This window comes from Taurulus bubalis (assembly GCF_910589615.1).
Source record: "Taurulus bubalis genome assembly, chromosome: 12".
In the NCBI taxonomy this organism is placed as follows: domain Eukaryota; kingdom Metazoa; phylum Chordata; class Actinopteri; order Perciformes; family Cottidae; genus Taurulus; species Taurulus bubalis.
This window is the reverse complement of record NC_136600.1, coordinates 24700623-24722234: the sequence shown is the minus strand read 5'-3', so window position 1 is coordinate 24722234 and position 21612 is coordinate 24700623. Positions and strand designations below refer to the sequence as shown.

Genomic DNA, 21612 nt, shown 5'->3' with positions numbered 1-21612 from the left:
CCTGACAGACTATTGTAAAGAAAATACTGTAAAATCTTGTGTATTGCCCAAAAGTGAATAACAAAAAAAACGGAATTTGAAAGTTAAATAAGCCGTAAAAATCACAAGAACCCCAAATAGTGCGAGAACATATTTTATTGGCCAATACTTTAAATCTTTTGTTTCCATTAGGCTTCTGAAGTTTGAGAATGGAGCAGCGTTTCACTGCATTTCTCCGTGGACCGAATGTGTGCTTGTAAAGATGATTTGAGTGCGGTTGCTGAGCCTTCAACTTCCTTTCTCGTGTTTAAACAAATTTCCCCAGTGGTGCTCCCACCTGCACCTCGGTTAAAGCTGATTTAAAAGCAGCGCGCTCAAATCAAGTCCCACTCAACTTTTTATCCTCCCCCAGTTGCTCAACTCCCCACCTTTCAGACGATGTGAGATGCTACCGGCAACATCGAGGAGGAGTGGAAACGACATCCAACCACAGACCGGATGAGGTAATCACAGGTGACTGCATGCATAGTACACAATGTACACAATGTACACACAATAACATACAAGAGAGCTAAGGTGCCCCTACATGCTGCAATATGCTAGCTGCAAAGCTAACGATGAACCAATCCTCTAAATGTGTCTGTAATTCTGCCAAAAAACTTTCATATCTCACTAGTACAGCGGGTAAAATAAGTATTGAACACGTCACCATTTTGCTCAGTAAATATATTTGTAAAAGGTAATATTGACATGACAATTTCACCAGATGTCGGTAACAACCCAAGTAATCCAGACATACAAAGAAAACCAAACAAATAAGTTTTAAAAGACATTAAGTTATGTGTAATAAAATGGACTAATATGTATTTAATACTTTGTACAAAAGCCTCCTGTGTGGATAAACTAGTCGCATGCATTGCTCAGGTGTGATTTTGGCTCATTCTTCCACACAAACAGTCTTTGAATCTCCACACAGGAGGCGACTTGAACCACAAAGGTTTTTGTACCAAGTATTAAATACATTTCAGTCAACACTTTTTCCCGGTGTATTCCATTTTATGACACGTAACTTAATTTCTGAACTTAATTGTCTGGTTTTCTTTGTATGTCTGCATCACGTGGGTTGTTCCCGACATCTGGTGAAGATTCCATGTCAATAGCACCTTTAGAAATATATCTACTGAGAGAAATGGTGACGTGTTTAATCCTTACTGTACCCGCTGTACTAGTAAAATGAAACCCTCCCACCCTGACTTACCTTCGCACACTGCATGTGGTTGCAGCCCTCGTTTTTCTGTATTGGCGACTTGCAATTGGCGCAGGATTTGGAGTTCGAGAGCAACCACAGGCAGTTGGCCGCGTCCTCGTAAGCCTCGCCCACACCAGCCACTGGGATGGAGGACAAATAAAGGCGTAACGAGACAGAATGAGAATGACTATTACCACAGCGTCTGAACAGACCACTGCCTGCACTGAGTGGGAAATTGTCCTGTCTGACTAATGTGTATTGCTTATATATTTTGCTGACATCTCTACACACACACACACAGAAACACAATAATTGGCTATTATCAAAGCACCTTTTATGTGTCGTTTGAAATGCCACGATAAAACAGAATCTGGGGAAATCGAAGGGGAAGATGGTTTCCAAGCTGAATAATTGCTTTTATCAGCGACTGTCACATGAAGGAAGTGGCACTTTGGAGCGACTCGGGCCGTCTTGAATCATCCATCAGATATCCCGCCGTCCAATTACAAAACATCGCACGCTCTCGACGAGTGGGCTGTTCGGTGTACTTAATACTTTATCATCAACATGGTGGATTTTAATTGGCTTCGTGCTAAACTGTTTATAATTACTGTGGTTGCAATTTAGCTCCAAATCAAATCACTTGACTGCAACCCAACTAACAAACATGTTTTAAAGTTCAAAACTCAGAATGCTGTGTTTGTAAATGCAGCTGGATGTCTGAAACATACCCCCAAAAACAAAGTAAGTTGATGTCGATACTCAGTGTATTGTGTAGTATCAAACACAGTATACTACTACACAATACCAGTCCTGTCTGTGGAGACATTGGTACAGCTTTTGTATGTATGTTATTCTAGTTAATGTCTTTTGTATTATCTGGACCTTGAGTCTGATTGATTGATTGATTGATTGAATACTCACATTCCTCAGGTCTCATCTCAGAGACTTTCTGCAGCCACAACTTCCAGGTGTCACAGTCACAGGGCTCATGGGCCTCGCCTTGACACTCCCTGGAAAATAAATATATACGCAGACAGATAAAGGTGCTGCAGAGATCTATTGAAAGCACCCTTCTGTCCCTGGACTGCACATCAAATTAAGACACACACACACACACACACGAACACACACACACTGCGGTCAGAGATGCTGTCCAAACCGTCTGCCACCATCAATTGGCCATATCTGCCTTCCCCGTGTCAAGGGAACTATTAAAGTCCAGTTCCACTACCAGATAAATCAAGCCAACGGCACTCCAGAGTAAACAAGACAAGTGAACCCGGCGGACACTTTCACCAGCGAGGTGAGGTAGTAGTCGGGGTGGAGGTCATGTTATGATGATGATTTAATACAGAGGACAGAAGGTGGAGGACGACACAGCAGCAGGGCCCTTCTGCCCTTGGGCATGTTGCCAAGCTAGCTAGCTAGCTAGCACACACACACACACACACACACACACACACACACACACACACACACACACACACACACACACACAAAATATATGGATACCCATGTAATCGGTTTAATTCAGGGTACACGTTTAGTTGTGAAAGACTTGGAATTTTTTTTTAACAGAAGATGTGTTCATTCATCACAAGTTAGAGGAGTAGGAAATACTCAGGCATATCATCAATGTCAATCTCAAGTGGGAAGCTCGAGTCGGGAGGACTTTAGCTTAGTTTATCATGAAGACTTATGAGTGGTACCTGGTTTTACGCCAGGAAATACTCTGATATATATTTTAAACTCCTGACAGGCCGTCATACGCCGTCATACGCCTTCGATGCAGAGCGTTTTTTTGGAGCGATGGTTCCCAACAGAGCTTCAGAGCTCTCAGTTGGAACGGCCATTGGCTTCTTCAGTGGCTCAAGATGACTCTTTAAGACTGTTTTTCTTTTTTGTAGTGAAAAACCAGAGTTTGCAAAATGGTAGCAACAAGTTCATGCAGCCTTATCTGACTTCTAATGGATCAAAACATGTTATTTGCATCACATTACATTAGAATATGTTACGTCTTGCAATAACTACAATACAAAGAACTACGGACACGGTTTCATTTCCACACGGTGTGGTTACTGACCAGCAGAAGAGGTGGCCTTTGCCACAATCTACAGCTGGAGCCCGAAGGAGGGGAAAGCTAAGAGGGTCCGAGGCGGAGGTCCCAGGGCCCTGGGTGCTCAGTCTCACCGCCCGTTCACACCCGGCCTCGGGACACCAGCGGATTGCGGGATTGTTCTCCACGAACGCCTGTGAACAGAAGAAACAGAGCGACCGCATGACGCTCACTTCTAGCTCAACTTCTTCCGTTACAGCGGTGGTTCTCAAAACTTTTTCTGTCACGAAGAACGATGTCCATGCCCCACCGCCCACAACAAAACGGTCCATGCTGAATTTTTATTGCAGAAACAATTGCGATCACTTTCACCAGATTGCTCCATCAGACAAAAACTAATAAAATGTGCAATCGCTTTGTTAGAACAATGCAAATAAAGTTCTCTCTGTGCAAAGAATAACCCATATTTGGCAAAATAATAGCTTATTGTGGAAAGTAATAACAACAAGCAAAGCCAAATGAGTGCAGATATGTGTGAGCCATCAAGTTGTATCAGTATTAGTGGCTGCAATGAGCCTGCTTTCCTCTACACATCTTTTTGAACGGGGTTGCAGGCTTGATACGACCGCTCTTAATTCATGCTCAATGTTGAGCTGAGATCTAGAGAGGCAACAGAGATCTCACGGAGATCTGCTTTTGGCGAGATGCCAAAAATCAGCGAGTCATGCATGTGCAAGCATAGCAGGTTAAATTTTACCCGAAAGTACAGGCATTTCGCCATGTATTTATTAATTATTTAGTTTTATGTCTGTGTACTTTGCTAATATGTGAAGTTCTTATAAAAAAAAAAGGAATTCTATTGAACCGCAGGAGTCATATGCTTATCCCTGTGTTTCAATATTTCAATTTCAATATTGCGCGTCATGCGTTTGGTGCACGTCTCTTGTTTTTTTACAACTGGTTACCTTGATGTCAAACAGGAGGTAGCGCTTATCCATCTCTCTGGACACCACGCTCTCAATGACTTCCACGGGCACGAGCTGGTAGCAGTCGAAGGCCGGGCAGAAGATGTTGTGCGCTTCACCCTCTTGGATCTTTAGATTTAGAAACCTGGGGAAGCATACGTACACTGAAAAGCGTAGTAAGGAAATTAGGGACGCCCTGAGCCCATCTGCAGCATCCTGCAGGTTAACCAAACCACGACTCACCCTTCCCAGCAGCCTCTGCAGAACTCATGGCCACAGGACATGTCAACGGGTCCCTCGAAGACGGAGATGGAAGACATGCAGATGCCACACTGCGAGACAAAATAAATCCGTCTTCAGGCCACAGTGCAATTAGTTTCAGTCTAGATTTGAAAAGAAAGGTCTACAGAAAGACTATAAAAGAGTATTTTCTGTGTAATTCTTCAAACTCTGTGGTGCAATTTCCAAAGGCCCTCCGGTACAATTCATGTTATTACATCCTCCTTTGAGTTAAAGTGAATACGGCCTTTTGAGTGTGTGACAGGTTTTTGCCAGAAATTCAACAATCTTGAGAATAGGCTGTCTGGGAAATCTTCCCAAATATGTGGCTTAATTTTTATATTCAAATGTGAGGACTAGATCAAGAAAAACCCCGCCGTAACCAGCTGATGTCAGCTTTAACCACACACGATGGTAAAATTAAATAAAATGAAAAAACACTGTCCGAAAAGCCAGCCCAGGCCTCGATGATGAGCGTCTCATAAGATGGGTTCTCTCACATCCACAGAAACTTGAGACACAAACACTCACAGTCCTTGTTACAGTGAAACACTGACCCTGACAAAAGACATAAAACGAGGCAGTGCACTTCAACAATGCAAGTATTGATTTGTGAAAGAGCCCAATGTGATATAATCAAGTGTAACCTTTAAACGGACCCTTGAGGAGAGCCGGTCGATCGGCACGCTGCACTTTGAGGCACAAAGTCACAACGGAAGATACCGCCAGACAAACGCAGCCTATCACCTCCCCTAAAGACGCTGATCAATCAACTGTTCATTTCTGAGACACTAATGATCATGTATCCCAAAAAAGATTGTCAGATGTTCCCCAACTGGTAGCAATGTTATTTCAAAAAGCTCAAAAGTCCCTGGTGTCAGGTGTCAAAAATGTTTTTTTTCATCCATTTTTCCATCATTATATATCATTATGTAGCAGTGGAAACGCCACCTTTAAGGACAGGACAGCATCAAACTTGCCTCTCAGTGCTCGTCATCAAACACACTTGACATCTGCATTGACAGTCTTCTACAGTCGGTTGTCGAACCAGATAAATCGCCAACAGCGCATCACTTGACAAAATGTCCATCTTGACAACTGCTCACAAAGAAGACCGCTGAGGAAAATGTCACGTATGTTTGATAACTACCAGGAAACCCCAGACCAGGAGGCTCAATAATGTTCTTGTAGATTTAGTAGCACAGCTGTGGAAAAAAATAACTTTTAGAGAGCGCACTTGCACGTCTACGACTCGTGGGAGCCGCAGTTATTGCAAGCTCACCAACTACTTGTTTCCTCGTTGTTAAACTTGGAAGGTACTTAAATTTGAACGTCCCGTCCCACACAACATCTGGGGGTCTCCACAGTTTGATTACGAACCCCCTCGTGCTCGCCACAGATGGTCGCTGTGGAATACTCTCACTACCTATGGTTTTATAGTGGAATTTTATACACTAATAACATTTTTAGAAAGTATACAATATTCTCATGTTCAGAGCTTACACCGTAATTAACAAACCCCTTTGTTCTCCGAGGAGCAGAGGAAGTACTGCTGGTGTTTATGTTGGCGGGGCGAGACCACTGGCGTGCATACTAATGACCGAAATAAAGCAACATTATGCAGGAAAAACAGGTGCGGCGTTGCGAATGTAAAGAATTCAGCAGAAACCCTTCAGGACGCCGTCGGGACTCAATTTAAATAAACACTTGTGTGGAGTTTTCATGGGTACGCTGCCAGTAACTACCCGTCCGTGTGCTTCCATGCTAGCTTTATCCTCCACTGCAGCAGGAGCGCCTCGGCTCCCCGGGGCGACTCGTCTTGTGGTTTCATTTTATGTTATCGCTCTTCACTGAGACGTACAGTTAAATGATAGAACTCAATCAAATGGTGCTCTCATTTACCGCGTCTGAAACTCCCATTTAAAGTTTTCTTTTCACTTTTTTTTAGCTGCGACCAGCAGCTCTAGAGCTCACTCTGTCGGCCGGTCCACAACAGTCATTACCATTTGTCATAGACTTGTGAAAAGCATCCTTGAAGTAGACCGTGTATAAGGAGTGGACGTAGTCATCGTGACGTCACCCATTGTTAGGGTTGGGTACCGAAAACCGGTGCCATATTGGTTGATATTAATGATGACGTGTAGTCCAGTAAAGAACCCAACAGTTTCTGAGTGGAGTTCCCTATCAGGCCACCTGATGCTTGTGTTTTAAATATATTGTTCATAGTTTGAAGTTAAAAAGTTTGAAGCTGTAGTTTGAATTCAAGTGTTTTGTATTTATTTATATTATACTTTAAACAGTTAATATATTGTTCAATTTTAAGAAAAAAAAACATACCCATCCCTACCCATCGGTTTGAGGACTGACGTTTTGAAGGCTTGAGTTCGGTCATTTTGCCGTCGCCATGTTGTCGTTGTTTTTGCAACTGATAAATTTAAGTTACCAGGCTTTGGTAGCAGTAAACCCGCCCTAAATCATACTCCGCTTTAATGGAGTATGCTTTAGGGCGGCGAGGAGTGGGAGGAGTTGGCCCCCTGCTGGTCAGTAGCGAGAATGCAGGTTTTAAGATACTTTGCGTCACTCTGCAGAACCAGAAGTTGCTGCCTCATCCTTGCTCTCAGCAGAGAATGCAGGTTTCAATAATGAGGGTTAGTCCTGCCCTCTATACTTAAGCCCCACCCTCTTTCATAACTCATAAACCATTATCCCCGTAGAAACTCCTGGGAGGCATCACTGTTTGTCGCAGCTACTGCAAATCCGTCCTTGTTATTAACTTTGAATTCATCAAAAGTGAAAAAAGGAGTTTGACGACAACCATTAAACCTATTTTTGCCCCAAAGGGAAGCCGTAGGCATCTCTCACCAGAGAGGACTCCTCGTCGGCAGGCATGACGCTGATTTGGTCCGGGGAAGTGATGGCGGGCCGGCCGGTGCGCGGCGTCCGCGGCGAGGGCAAGGTGTCCCAGGCGTTGTAGCCGCTTGGAGGCGGGTTGGGCATCTGCACCCCTGAGCGTTGGCAGCACTCCCCGGCATTGCTCATCCAGGCCTCCAGGAGCTTCTCTCTGTCCCAATCTGATGCACACACAAAAAAAAGGAAAAGACATAAATTAGAGAGAGATAAATGCTAATGCGTAAAATCAAAACAGAGAAGAATCAAATTGATTGAGAAAGCGATTAGTTTCGTTAAAAGCACATCGCAATGAGGCATAAATCAAGTTTGGATGACAAAATTTCAGCTGCGAGGTGAAAAAAAATAAGTAAATTACTTCACCAATGTAGCAAAAGTCCAGAATGACCAGTGGAGTCGGCCAAATAGAGAAATAAAAGCTTCTAACATGTTGTTTTAAATGACAACAGCGACTGTTTTAACCATGTGACAGGCAAACAGACACGACCTCGTCACACAAAACAGCTGCAATCACAGAGTAAATCACAGGAACCTACAATCTACAAAAAGCCGAGTGTATTTCGTCTTCAGGAATGTTCGCATGGATAAACATCAAGGCAGCGTATGACATAATTTCCATTCAACCTGATGAAACAAGACTTGTTCTCTTTTCTTTTTTTTGTCCTTCCCGTCTTGTTGGATAGAATTGGTAAGCGAAATGCTAAATCCACCAAAGCCCACACAGATTCCTCTCCGGTGGCAACACTACCACCTCGGCCTTTTAAAAACACAACAACACAGCCCTGCTGCCATCTGCTTTTCTGTGTTAGAATAGCTCTTCTCTCTCCCACCAGCACGGGAACCGCTCGGAGAACTTTTCAGTATGAATATTGAATCAATGTGCCTGAGTCCAAATGTTCTCTGCCGAAGAAAAAAAAAAAAAAAGAGATCCCCTCCAAAAAAAAAAAAAAAAAGGAGCATGACCCGGTCAACTGTGCAATTAGGCCTCTATCAGCCTCGGGACACGTTTCACCACCAATCAAACGCCTCAGACTCTAAATGGCTTCGTTAAGATAATGAATATTGCAACTATTTCCCTCATCTCCATTCAATTAAAAACACACATCAATGAGTGGGAGTCTATCTTCCAACCTATGGTCATTAAATGGAGTCTGAAATTAAAAGTCTTCATATTTAGTCCTAAATATAAAAATAATTAGCCGGGAAATACAAATTGTCCAAAGCAGCGTCGTAGGAAAACACCAAGAATTATGATAAGAGAACTGAAAAAGACTCATATGGAAATTTTAAAGTTAGGCAGTGTGGAAATGTGTTAAAGATTTATAAATACATTTAAAAAAAAATCCTTCTCTTCTTGAGATTAACAAAAATCCTGAAACGTTCCATCGCTATTACACAGACAGACAGCAATCCCAGGCTAGAGGTGAATAAATATAGCCGTAATCTGGGGCTCACCCCTCTAATCTCCCAAAAATATGTCTAATAAGTAGCACACACAGCTCAACAGCCACTGAGCCAACTGAATCAGAGAGCAGGGTATTTAGACTAGCGGTGACACATCTTTCCTCCACTAACATAACGTGAGCCAATAAGTGCTTTGCAAAACTATGCAATGAAATAACTTTGTTTTGCACATTTGAAGCTCTTCGTCCGCATTATCGTGGCTCGGTTAAGTAAAGCCAGAGACGTTAATGTCTCCTGGATGCATGCAGCTTTAGGCATAGATGTGATGACTTGACACATTTGTACTGAATTAAACAAGAGCTGACCGGCGTGGATGTGTACTTCATTTTTGTTTGTGAATGCCGATGTGTCGGCTTTTACCTGAAGCGTCCATTACTTCACCCACCAGTAGATTTAATAAGGCAACTCACATTTTACACCCGTCGTCACTCCAGACTCTAAATCTCATACATTTTATTCCTCCCGGGGTATTAAATCTACACTGCAGAGACAAACTGTCTGCTTGAAGCAAACCATTAATATATATATTATTGCTCTGTTTTACTCACATTTTACTTTAACATCCCTTAACAACCTCCATGTCAGAATTCCATTACCTAGTCGTGATAGCAATGAAGCTACCTGGTTTTTCAGCGTCTATTTAGAAGTATAAGTAAAGAAGCAATGTTTAAAAAGTAGATATACTTGCACAAATGTGTGATGTAGCTCAAACAGGCAGCGTTCCACTGCACACTATTATTTCTAATAACCACAGAAAGGAAGAAAACAAAGTCTTAAAATAAACAAAAAGTGCAAATATGTGAGATGCAGCTCTTTCCCACGGTATTGAAAACCAATGTTTGCAACAGCAATACAAGCAAAAGAGACCGTTGTGTTATTATAAAGAGGGAAAGCCTGAGTCTCCGCTGTGGACGATGTTCTTCATGGTAAATGTCAACTGTGCAAGTACCCTGCTGTTTGAATGTACTAGTGTTCTCACATATTTGGAGGAAAGGACGAGGCCCATGAAATAGCAATCAGAGCATGTGACAATGACATTCTCCACTGAGGGCAATACAAGCGAAATTCTTTGAGATAACAAAGGCCGGTCACATCTTGCCCCTTTCACTGCGAGGAAACCACTGGAGCGTACATGGAGTTTATACGAGATACAAATAAAGTATACCACACTTTTACCAACAAATCTCTTCTTTACAAGGCAACCACAAAATATGCTTTGTTTATGCTCTACACAAGGTACAAATAAATAAACGGGTCAGGGTTTTTTACAAGCATCTGTGTGTATTGCCTAGAGAGAGATAAAAGAATATGCCAGGCTACCAGGTCGCTGTCAGTGCCAACCATTTTCAGGACATGCAGATAGAGAGTGTGTGAGTGTGTGTGTGTGAGTGTGAGAGAGATAGTACCATGGGCACGTAGCAGGGCCTCTGCAGTGAACAGAGGGGCCTGCAGCATGTCGGCTGTCTCCACTATCAGCATGTCCTTCAACCTCCGTAGATCCTGAGGCCTCAGGCCTTCGTACAGCTAGAGAGGAGGGCAAGGGAGAGGAGAGGACCGAGACAAGAGAGGAGGAAAGAAGGACAGAGACAAGAGATGAGGAAAGAAGGACAGAGACAAGAGAGGAGGAAAGAAGGATGGTGACATGAGAGGAGGAAAGAAGGACAGAGACAAGAGAGGAGGAGAGAAGGACAGAGACAAGAGAGGAGGAGAGAAGGATGGTGACAAGAGAGGAGGAGAGAAGGATGGTGACATGAGAGGAGGAAAGAAGGACAGAGACAAGAGAGGAGGAAAGAAGGACAGAGACAAGAGAGGAGGAAAGAAGGATGGTGACATGAGAGGAGGAAAGAAGGACAGAGACAAGAGAGGAGGAGAGAAGGATGGTGACAAGAGAGGAGGAGAGAAGGATGGTGACATGAGAGGAGGAAAGAAGGACAGAGACAAGAGAGGAGGAGAGAAGGATGGTGACATGAGATGAGGAAAGAAGGACAGAGACAAGAGAGGAGGAGAGAAGGACAGAGACAAGAGAGGAGGAGAGAAGGATGGTGACAAGAGAGGAGGAGAGAAGGATGGTGACATGAGAGGAGGAAAGAAGGACAGAGACAAGAGAGGAGGAGAGAAGGACAGAGACAAGAGAGGAGGAGAGAAGGATGGTGACAAGAGAGGAGGAGAGAAGGATGGTGACATGAGAGGAGGAAAGAAGGACAGAGACAAGAGAGGAGGAAAGAAGGATGGTGACATGAGAGGAGGAAAGAAGGACAGAGACAAGAGAGGAGGAGAGAAGGACAGAGACAAGAGAGGAGGAGAGAAGGATGGTGACAAGAGAGGAGGAGAGAAGGATGGTGACATGAGAGGAGGAAAGAAGGACAGAGACAAGAGAGGAGGAGAGAAGGACAGAGACAAGAGAGGAGGAGAGAAGGATGGTGACAAGAGGAGGTTAAGCAAAGAGTGACGTATGGAAGAGAAATGTAATAAAAGAGCAGAGGGAGCAACAGGGAAAGGGAAGTAGAAGTTTTTAAAGCAAATCAAATACAGACAATTGCTGATGCCTGACTAAGCCAGGCCCAATGAGCTAACAGGGTGATGGTGATGGGAGTCACATGCCTTATGCCAGGCTGTTTTGTGTGACTAATGTGTGTGTGCGCGTGTGCGTGTGTGTGTGTCTAACCAAAGCATCTACGATGTGGGGGCCTATCCAGCAGAATTCCAGCCAAAATGGGCTACAGACAAGCAGCAATAAAATGAACAAAAACTGGAATTCATCTTTGTTTTTTGGGGTTTTTGTCAACAGTTTGGTAGGGACTACAAACTACAAGCGAAGATCGGTGTGGGCGGCGTTGTGCGTGACACCGGTTGAAGGTGACAAACTAAACGTCTGTGTACCCTCTGCCTTTTTTTGGTGTGTTATTCTGTACCTCTCTCCGGTCGAGGGCAGCGTACTCTGCCTCTATGGCCTCCGCCTCGGGGGCAAGAGAGAAGACCATCTGCGACTCCAGGCACAGGGCCAGCTCCTTGTGGTGCTGCTTCTCCGCACAGTCACATGGAGTCTCGCGGTCTTCGTTCTCAGCGAACAGGTCTGCTTCTCTCTGCAACAGCAACTGGAGAAAAACAAGGAGGAAAATGTAGCTTTTGAATAATTGGGCGCCCACTAATGCGCAGGGGCTTTCATGGCTTGTGAAGTTTGAAACATCTCACATGACAGAAACAGAGGAGTGGTGCCTTGGACTTTTTGTGGGTTGCACTTTTGAAATAAGTGTTTTTTCCCCCCCAATCACTAGAGCTGAGCCACTTTAAGTAAAGTGACTTGTTCTGCCCGTGATGAATATGTATTTTCAGCTTCCCGAACATTTGTTCAATTCTTTTTTTGTTTCCCCACTTTGCTTACATTGTTTTAAAGTTTCTCTTTCCCAACTTAAACATTTGGTTTTTACACTGTTCGGTTTTTCGTGGGTGAAATTGTAATAAAAAAAAAAACATTAACAGTGCAAGACGACATAATTGTGAATCGTGGGAACAAAATCCTTTTCAAAACTTTGCAAACTCAGATATTGAGAGACACACAACATTGCGTTGATTCAATCATAAATGTGACTTTTGTATGCAGATTAATGAAAGGTGCAATGCACGGCGTCCTCCTGAACTACACGAGGGAGCGGCTTGATTAATCTTAACATGAAGGATGTGATCGGCCACTATTCTACAAATATTCATAGTACGAAAGAGAATACACTGAAACATGTGTGTTAAAGACGAGGGTTCTTCTGGCCCCTTTTACCTTCATTCCCCTCAAATTGCCCCGTATCTTAGTGAGACTCCTCCATTTCCATCTGTAGCGCCTTTGACCTAAACCTAAAATGAGAATATTCTACATTATCCCACACTGTAAAAGGTCCACAGGACTTTGGAATCTCACCTCAACACACGTCTTCATGCCGGAGGCAGCGGCGTAGTGCAGGCAGGAGTATTTCTTGTTGTCAGTGGCATTGACATCAGCGCTCTCGTACTCTCCGTGGTCCAGCTTTGCTCCGGCCCACGCCAGGATGACGTTTAGGGACTCAGCTCGCCGGTGTTTGTCTTCATACGGCCGGGAGATGCGGGGTTGCAGGGCCCCCTCTGAGGTCAGGATCTGGGGCCCCATGCAGAGAAGGTGCAGAGACGTCTCATTGTGCACATTACGCTTGTTAGGATTCCCATCTTTGCTTAGGAGGAAAGACCTAAAAGAATAAGACGGAGACGGTTATTTTAAACTTTTGCTTACTGTCCCAGAAATGGCTTTGTGTGCTAATATCTGGGGCAAGCCAACATATTTTTGTTCACTTTTTATTTCTGCTTTGGTCAACAAAGAAACCTACTAGCGTCTATAATTATTGTCCGATCTTGTTTTGTTTTTGTAAGCCTCTTTGTAGCCCCCTAGCATGTTCTTTTTGTCAACACAGCAAATAACACAAAAGCCACTTTATCCTCCGACAATTCCCCAAAAAGATGGAAAAAACTAATATCGCAGACTTCTGTTTAAAATTCTATATTAGTGTAACTGTATATTTATTCTACAACATTTGAAGTCATGTAGTTAACAAATATGTGAAAATTACACAGCAAAGATGCATGTGGAGATATAAATTGCAGGTCAATTATTAGTCTCTGATTTTCGGTGCTTCGTGTGGAAACTAGAATCAACAGAATCTACTGTTACCTGCTGAGATTTAAAAAAAAACTAGTGTTCTTAAAGTAAAGATAAACACATGCGAGGTTGGTAGCTTGTGGGGTGGGAAGCTCTTAGAGCCCCATCCTATTCCATCCCAGCATGTTGCATTCCTGAGAGCTGCTAACAGATGGCTATGTGGAGAGACAGATGGGACAGAGACGTATAGAGACAAAACATGAAAAAAAAAAAAAACGTATCATACGATGCAGGAATACAGTAATAGAAGCGACCAGAGGGCTAAAAAAATCTAAACCGAGGCTGCACAACAAATACAAATAAGATATTGAATAAATAAAACTGCAGCATATCAAAAATCTAGAGCACAAGAAATTAGTCCCTCGTCTCTCAATCCTTAAATATACATTTTCCCCCAAAAGTAACAAAAATATGCGACTCTGAATGTGTACATTATGTCTGTTTGCTCCTCGCTTGTTGGTTATCCTGACCTGAGTAGGCGGGTCATGGCGTGCCGGGAAGCATAGTGCAGTGGAGTGTTGTGCTGGTAGGACTCTCCGTATGTAGAGTTGGGATCCAGAGCCTCCTTGAACTGCGGGTTGCTCTCGTACAGTTGGCAGGCCAGCGCCTCGTCCCCGTTGATGAGAGCCTTGCGGAACTTGGTCGCCGTGTTGCCCATCTCTTCCCCCGCTGTAGGTTCAAGCTCCGACTGACGTTGTCCCCGACCTGTTCACGTCCAATAGGCCAGCATAATGAACGTCCTTAAGAAGAGAAGAAAAAGCAGGAGTTGAATTCCTTAGTGGCCGTGTCCCGAGTCAAACGAGGCCTCCTTTGCTAAAAAGACGACGAGTATTAGTCACGTCCACTGCCTCTGAATCACAAGGACGAGAGTTGCATCTCCAAGGTTGCTCAGGCTGCTCTGCCACAAGCCCCTATGTCAGCATCTCCACAGCACAGAAAACAACCTGCCTGTGTTTCTCTTTTTATTCTTTTTTTGTGGGGAATAACTAAACATAGGGCCAACAAAGCTCACACGGCGAGAAGGACAAGACTTCCTCTGGCATCACCAGGAGCTTCCGCCTCTCTTTGTGCCAAAGCTGCCCATCCCACTGAGGCCAGGAGTCATCGGGGAAACAAGGTATCCTCAACTGAGGAGCGACACGCAGCGAGTCAGCATTTCACACCATATGGCCACGACTGTTTGGCCAATGTGATGCTTTCGTGTTTTGTTTTTTTTGTGGGCTACAGCATGAAATCAACAAAACGCATAATGTCCTTCAGCGTCATATAGCTCATGAAACTAACATTATTCTCACCACCATGCAAATCCTTATTCCAGGAGGCCACTTTCGGACACAATAGAAGGGGAAATGCTTCCTGAAAACGTAAAGAACACATTCCATAATGCTCAACTCGCCACAAGGGAGCAACAATAACAAAGGAAGTGGTCAACTCATTTTGACATTCCGGTCGCAGGACAATTGATTAATTTCCGCAGCTTAAAAAAAACAAGAGTCAAGATTGTGGATGAACCCGACTCACTGGTCACAATATCAGCTTAAACTACAAAAGCGACTCGGTGTCTGTGTATTTGTCACAGATGGGAAGAGGAGTCAAATTCCAGGTCATTTTTTTTACCCCTTTTTGGGCAAGAAAAAAGTTATTCTCACTGTAATTTGGGGAATTTTCAATGTCATACTTAACATTTCTGAAGAAAAAAGTTGAAGAAAAATAAGCAAACATATATATACACATTTAGAAAGCGTCACTCCTGGGACTTGTTTATTACGACAACAGTCCTGCAATAAATCATAACACCATGAAGGTTATCAAACTGATATGAGGATGTAGTTTGTGTCGATGGAAACTGTACTGTATCATGCAGAGAGGCGTGTCTGTTATTGTCCCTACCATCATTGGTATAATAATAGAAACACCTGTTAGTATACCGAATGTGGGAATTATTGCAATAGTTGTACCTAATAAACCGACAACTTATATATAGCTAGGAAGAGTACGTTAGTAGTGACGTTATGTGGCGCTCACATGTTACATCCAAGTACAGAGGCTGATACACATTTATTGTGCCATGTAATGTTTTAACTTTCTGGTGAGAGAAATCCTCTGAAAGCGTCCATTGTGGTAAACGGAGCAGTGAGATGGGCCCTTGTCTCCTGACCTCTGTAAGACTCGCTGTAAGTGAGTTTACATGCATGATTGATCATGTGCTCTTTAAGCAGACAACCTCAATAACGGCATACTACATACCTTGTACTTATTTAAATGTAATAACCCATTGCCATATCTGGGATATGACATCATCTCTGTCCATCCTTTAAATTAGGACCCATACATTTAAAATCCACAATCAACACAGCCAAGAAATACTTAACCCTTAAAATGTCTATTTGCATATATCACGCACTGACTCTCGCAGTGCGCATGCGCAAGCATTGAACTGGATAAACGAGACTTGGGTTGTACTGCACGAGTTGTGCGAGAGTTTGTAAACGGATGTTTTTAATATGGCTTTGCTGTCGTTAAATCTTGAGTTAACCGATATAACTTCACCTGGTAAATGGTCATTATATAAAAAGGGTGAAATGTTGCTTTAACTGCGAACTAAAACGTCAGCGAATCACACGTCATGAAAGCAAGTAAAGCCAGATGGCACAAGTTAACTTTGCATCGCTGAACCAGGCCAGAGTCGCGCGAGGACAGGAACAACCACAACCACCACCATCATCATCATCATCATCACAACAAAGTCAGAGGCGCAAGACAAACAGAAAACGTCTCACCTGGGCGAATACTTGTTAATTAAACACCCGAGTCGCGAGAACACACACTAACTCTCTCTCTCCAGATGTACATTAACCTATCTGACAATTATTTATTAACGACACTCCTTCATGACGTCATCACCCGACGTGTAAATACGCCGCTGAACACATACACACCAATGTTAACAGTTCTCCTGCGTAGCTTTCCACGTGTCAGTCTGGTGTTTACCGTGTGTCGCTACTAGCTGGAAACCGACGTGTTGTGTTCACGAACCGCCCGTTTGAACGTTGTGTTGCGTTTGGGGGGTCCCTGAAAAAAACATTCACCTGCCCACTGACCTTTAGATTGGCGTCAGCTGCGAGCCGTCCCGTGTGTTGAGAGGGGTCCGTGTTAATCACGAGACACGATATAACCTGACCCTTGTTAGCTGGATGTTGTTCAAAAAACATTAAAAAAATAAAAAATAAAAAACACACCATGACGCTCGTGCCTGCGTTGGCTAACGTCAGTGCGCGCGCTTAGCGGAGCAGCTAGCGTGCTAGCCAACTTAGCTAGCACAGTTAACGAAGTCACAGTAAACAGTGAGTAACAAGTATCCAGACTTACACAGGTGGCGCGTGACGACCTGCACTCGCGAGTCAACCGTCACGCGCTCAGCGATACACGGTTGTCGTCCGCGAGAGGCGATCCATAAATGACGTATGGCCAAAAAAGCCCCGATGTTGTTCCTGTAAAAACTCTTCGTTGACTCTGTCTGCTACGCGGGTTGCCAGGTTGCAGCTACAAAACCCCCCAAAACAGGCGCAGTAAAAAAAAAAGAAGTGGCTTGTTCTTCCCAGAGACGATGATGAACGACAAAGAAACACACTCGCGCGCACACCAACGCCCACTAATTGAGTTGTGTGTCCTCGCGTGACACCGTGGGAGTATTCTGGACTGATGACACGCAAATAGGCAACTTAAGTGCATGCGTTTTTTTTGTTTGTTTGTTCTTTTCCGTGGTCTCTAAAGGCTCATCATGTGTGCTGCAGTGTGTCAATGTGACGTACATACCTGCCCAGGTGTGTAACCAATCTACAGGTCCACACGGAAAGAAAATACACACAAAAAGTGATCAAACTTCAAATACTTTCCGGATTTAGACTGTTATGGTGTCTCACCATGGGATAGAAATGGGATGCCAGTTTCATTTTCAGTCAGATGCACCTAGTGTCCATCTCAACCTGCACACACACACACACAGTCTGATTCCATGTCAACAGGCTGCTGTTGTGATTGATTTCATAGCTGTGGGTTCAATAAATCACCACTAGAGTGCGACAGAGCCCAAGGAAACAAATTATGCTTTTTGGATGGGCATTGTCCTTTGACTTCCTTAATCAGTTTTGACTTTGTATTTGTTGCACATTAAACACAAGTGGATCAGCTGAATGTATATGTGATTCCATTAAAATAGGTATAGCCTCAAACATGACCAGAGGAATTACAGACACTCTTTAACTGGTGAATTCATATAGCAAACAAATGATTATATTAAATACAACCATTAGTCCATCATGTGTAAAGGATGTTGTATTTAAACACTCATAACTTGAAATAAACAATCAGATAGTCGATAGAACACATATGCCCTTTATTATCAAATATCTGACTGTTGCCATGAAGGTATAGTATATATTCATCATCATCATCACATTTATGAGTGCACAAATTCCATATCAACAGGCCTTCAATAAATAATTTGTAAACACATACCCTCACTGTAAAGGCAGATACAGTAATGTATGGCCAAGGAAACATAGAGAACACTGTTTGTTTGTTTGCTTTTTTTAAATGGGGAACTTAACAAATGCGTTCAAATACATAGTTACATAATGGGCTGGTGAAAAAAAGATATAGTTCAGAGATGGACTGAGACAAAATAGACAGAATATGCAACAATAACTCAGGATGCTGATGCTTATTGCGCCACATGCCTCCTTGACTTTTGACGTCATAAGTGTTTTATTATTTGTGTCCTTAATGCTTCCTGTCTCGCCACAAAAGTTGAAAAACATGACCACCACATTCATCACCACCAAGACAAATTATGGGTGTGCACAAAACCCTTCCCCTCCCCAAAATAGAAAGCGTAAAATATGAGTTCTTATTCATGGTGCATGGCAAATGAAGAGCGAACCAAATGAGAGATGACGACCCATTCAAGGGTTTGTGTAAAAGGAATAGTAAGCTGCCATGCCTTTGGCTGTGGGGGCTTCTTTGCTGTAGGAGCTGTTGATGGCGACGGATGCCAAGTCCTCACACTTGATGTCAGAGGGCGAGTCCTCTGTGCCGGCACCGCTGAGGGACAATCGCCTTCGCTTGCAGGCCGCGGCATAAGAATCGGCCTTCTCTAAGGACAGAGATGACTGTGTGTCCGTCCAGGAGGAGATCAGGCTTCCGCCGCCGTTCACCTCCTCTTCGACCTGGGGCTTAACTTTGTTCGAGTCTTCTGGGAAACCAGTGGTGGGACTGGGCCTGGGAGACCAAGGCAGGCTGGGAGAGACCTTCCTCTGGTATGCCGCTCTGGACCCCCAGCCCGCAGACATGGTGGTGAAAGGAGAGTCCGGGTAGTAGCCCAGAGCGTGGGACGTTTGCATGGACAGGGATTTGATCCCATAAGGAAGCAGGGAGCTGGAGTAGTCCCCCTCATAGGGGGTCAGGTCTATCTTGCTGCCGCTGCCGCTGCCGGTGCCGCCTTGCTGCATGGAGGTGACGAACCACCTCTGCGAAGTCCCGTCCTCCGTCTGAGGCGAGAGGAGGCTGTTGGTCTGCGGCACCGCTCTCTCGCTGTTGTAGAAGCGGTTCTGGGGGAGGCTGTTGACGAACTGGTCCTGGAAGAGCGGCTGCATGGTGTAGCGGGCCCCGGGGACGATCTGGTGGGCCCGGGGCGAGTCGGTGGGAGACGGCGTCAGGCGGTCGTTCTCTTGAGCTGTGTACATCCTGGAAAACACATGTAGGTATGAACTTGAGGTCAAGGGAGGGCAGTGTCTGGGTGGAAAGAATCACGGTGTGAAAAAACCTCTTTAAGACAAACACAAGCATATGAAACTACAGATCTCAGCACGGCAGTCGATGCAATAATACATATAATTTGATGTATTCACGTGTTAAAATGTGATATTTAATACTCGGTTTATATATAGTCGGTAATAAATGTGTGACAATGAAATAAAAATACTCACGAGTCATAATTGTCTCTGAATCCTTTGGCAAAAGGGTTGTGATCAATTTTCAGCTGCGTAATCTAAAACAAAGCAAAAATGGAAGAACACAATTCATATTGATATCAGGAGATAAAGAGAGAACAAGCATCCAGTAGTGCATATTATGTTGAAATATACAAGGAAATAGCAGATGATTAACATTAGAATAAGAATCATACTCCATTGAATGAGTTCCAATGTTACGAATGTAATTCCTATTTATGAAGCAGAGATATTGTGCACATTGTGCCATAAGAGGAGCAGACAGGAAGGGCTGGTGCTTACGTCAGTGTTCTGGTAGGCAGTCACAGCTATGAACTGGTTCTCCGGGAAGGTGAAGCTCTGAGTCTTCGCGTCACTGCTCATGTCCTCCACTCCGTCCTCCGTCACCTCCACGATGTGCAGCCTGGGCTGGTACTTATGCAGCGACTGCATGACAATCATCTGCACAATCAACATGGCAAAAGCCCGTTAAATCATCAGAGAATATTATATATATTTTTTAAAACATGTCCAATTTGTGCAAATAGGTCGGGTTTCTGCATATATATATATATATATATATATATATATATATATATATATATATATATACATATATATATATATATATATATATATTTTACGAGTGGTTTGGTCCAATTGTGCAAATTATGCAAAAATAACTTACTTCCAAACATTAATTAAAACATATTTTAAATTGTCTTTTTATACTAATGAAACTAATTAATGAAAGTGAAACTAATAATGTCCCGTTTTAATCTATTTATTTCCGGATTATTTACCAGGGTAGATCTTTAACTGCATATTTCAATGCAAACATATGTATATGTTGACATTGTAATTAACAAGTTAATACAAAATCTTCGGGTTAGTTTAGGGTAATCTATGTATTTATAAGGTCGGCATACCTGTGAAGTGTTGTGGTTGGTCCCTTTGTTGTTGGTGAGTTTCAGCTTGCTGAAGGAGATCTCTTGTCTCATCCAGTGGGCCCCTGTGTTGGGAGACTCTGGGTGGATGTAGACTTTGTTTCCTGAAATAAACAAGTATTCCAACATCAAACTCCAAGTACACAAAAGCCTGATTTATATCGAAATATTGTATTTTTGCAAATAGAAAATATTGCAGTTATTTTAATTCAGAGGTTAATAATTTAAATCTCAATCCAACATTGAAACAAAATAAAATGTTAGTAATGTCAAAATATCGACCTGTTTCCGTACCTTGGCCGCTGTTGTCCGCCTTGCCGCAGGTGACCCACTTGCCCCCCTGAAACCTCCAGTGGTTCGGGTCCGCCAGCACCACCTCCACGAACACGTTGTAGTGCGCCGTCAGGTTGAGCCCGGCGATGTTGAAGCTGAGGAACGGGAACATCCGTCTGCAGGCACCAAACACAATCAAATACATTATACTCGAATAAAAACAGAGGTTTTATTGCAAAATAATCGTTTCCCTCCGTCGTCTCACCTGCCCTGCTTGGTGATGATCATCTCGGTCTGGTGCCGGTGGAACTTGAGCCACAGCGGCCGGTTGCACAGGTACACCTGGGCCCTCATGCCCGGGCCGGCGCCGGGCAGAGCGATGCCGCCGATAGCCGACCCCGAGCTGCTGTAGGGCGGGTAGAGGCAGCCGGGGCTCTGCCCGAGCTGGTAAGACGGGCTGAAGTGACTGCGTCCGGCGGCGGAGGAGGGAAACCCCGCGGGGGGCAACACGGAGCCCAGGTGGAGAGACGAGGGGTACCGGCCGGCGCCGGACGCGTAAACCGACCCGCTGGGCGTGTAGGGGATGAAAGCGCAGGGGTTTGGAGCTTCTGAGCTTGGTTTAGAACCCGTCGGAGGGATGTAGTAGGACCGGTCAGCCCCCATGCCGTGCTCCGCGTACCTGCTGCCAGCAGCCGGGTCGGCCCCGTCCACAGCCGGGGACTTGCGCCGGTCCTCCGCGGCGCTGCTGTCCCCTTCACCGCCGAGCATGACTGCTGTTCTGGTCTCCTCACAGATTTGCTTTGCTTCCTCTGATGTCAGTCT

The 21612-nt window shown here is 44.1% G+C and overlaps 2 protein-coding genes across 2 annotated transcripts in view; both read right to left on the bottom strand.

The window, feature by feature from the left end:
* Positions 1-14238, bottom strand: part of LOC306744795 (ankyrin repeat and IBR domain-containing protein 1-like) — a gene marked incomplete at its 5' end in the record, with an annotated part of 28563 nt that extends 14325 nt beyond the window's left edge. Inside the window, 10 exons of the mRNA XM_079227482.1 lie at positions 1238-1368; positions 2153-2237; positions 3311-3481; positions 4253-4397; positions 4496-4584; positions 7394-7602; positions 10309-10426; positions 11815-11997; positions 12813-13113; positions 14051-14238. Of these exons, the coding sequence (XP_079083608.1) occupies positions 1238-1368; positions 2153-2237; positions 3311-3481; positions 4253-4397; positions 4496-4584; positions 7394-7602; positions 10309-10426; positions 11815-11997; positions 12813-13113; positions 14051-14238 (1620 nt within the window). The remainder of the gene's footprint in view (positions 1-1237; positions 1369-2152; positions 2238-3310; positions 3482-4252; positions 4398-4495; positions 4585-7393; positions 7603-10308; positions 10427-11814; positions 11998-12812; positions 13114-14050) is intronic.
* Positions 14239-18544: 4306 nt separating this feature from the next.
* eomesb (eomesodermin homolog b) lies at positions 18545-21558 on the bottom strand (the record flags this gene model as incomplete). Its single annotated transcript, XM_079226895.1, has 6 exons — positions 18545-19325; positions 19568-19629; positions 19874-20032; positions 20500-20621; positions 20812-20966; positions 21056-21558. The coding sequence occupies 6 exons, from the start codon at positions 21556-21558 to the stop codon at positions 18545-18547; spliced, it is 1782 nt and encodes a 593-aa protein (XP_079083021.1).
* Between the last annotated feature and the right edge of the window lie 54 nt (positions 21559-21612).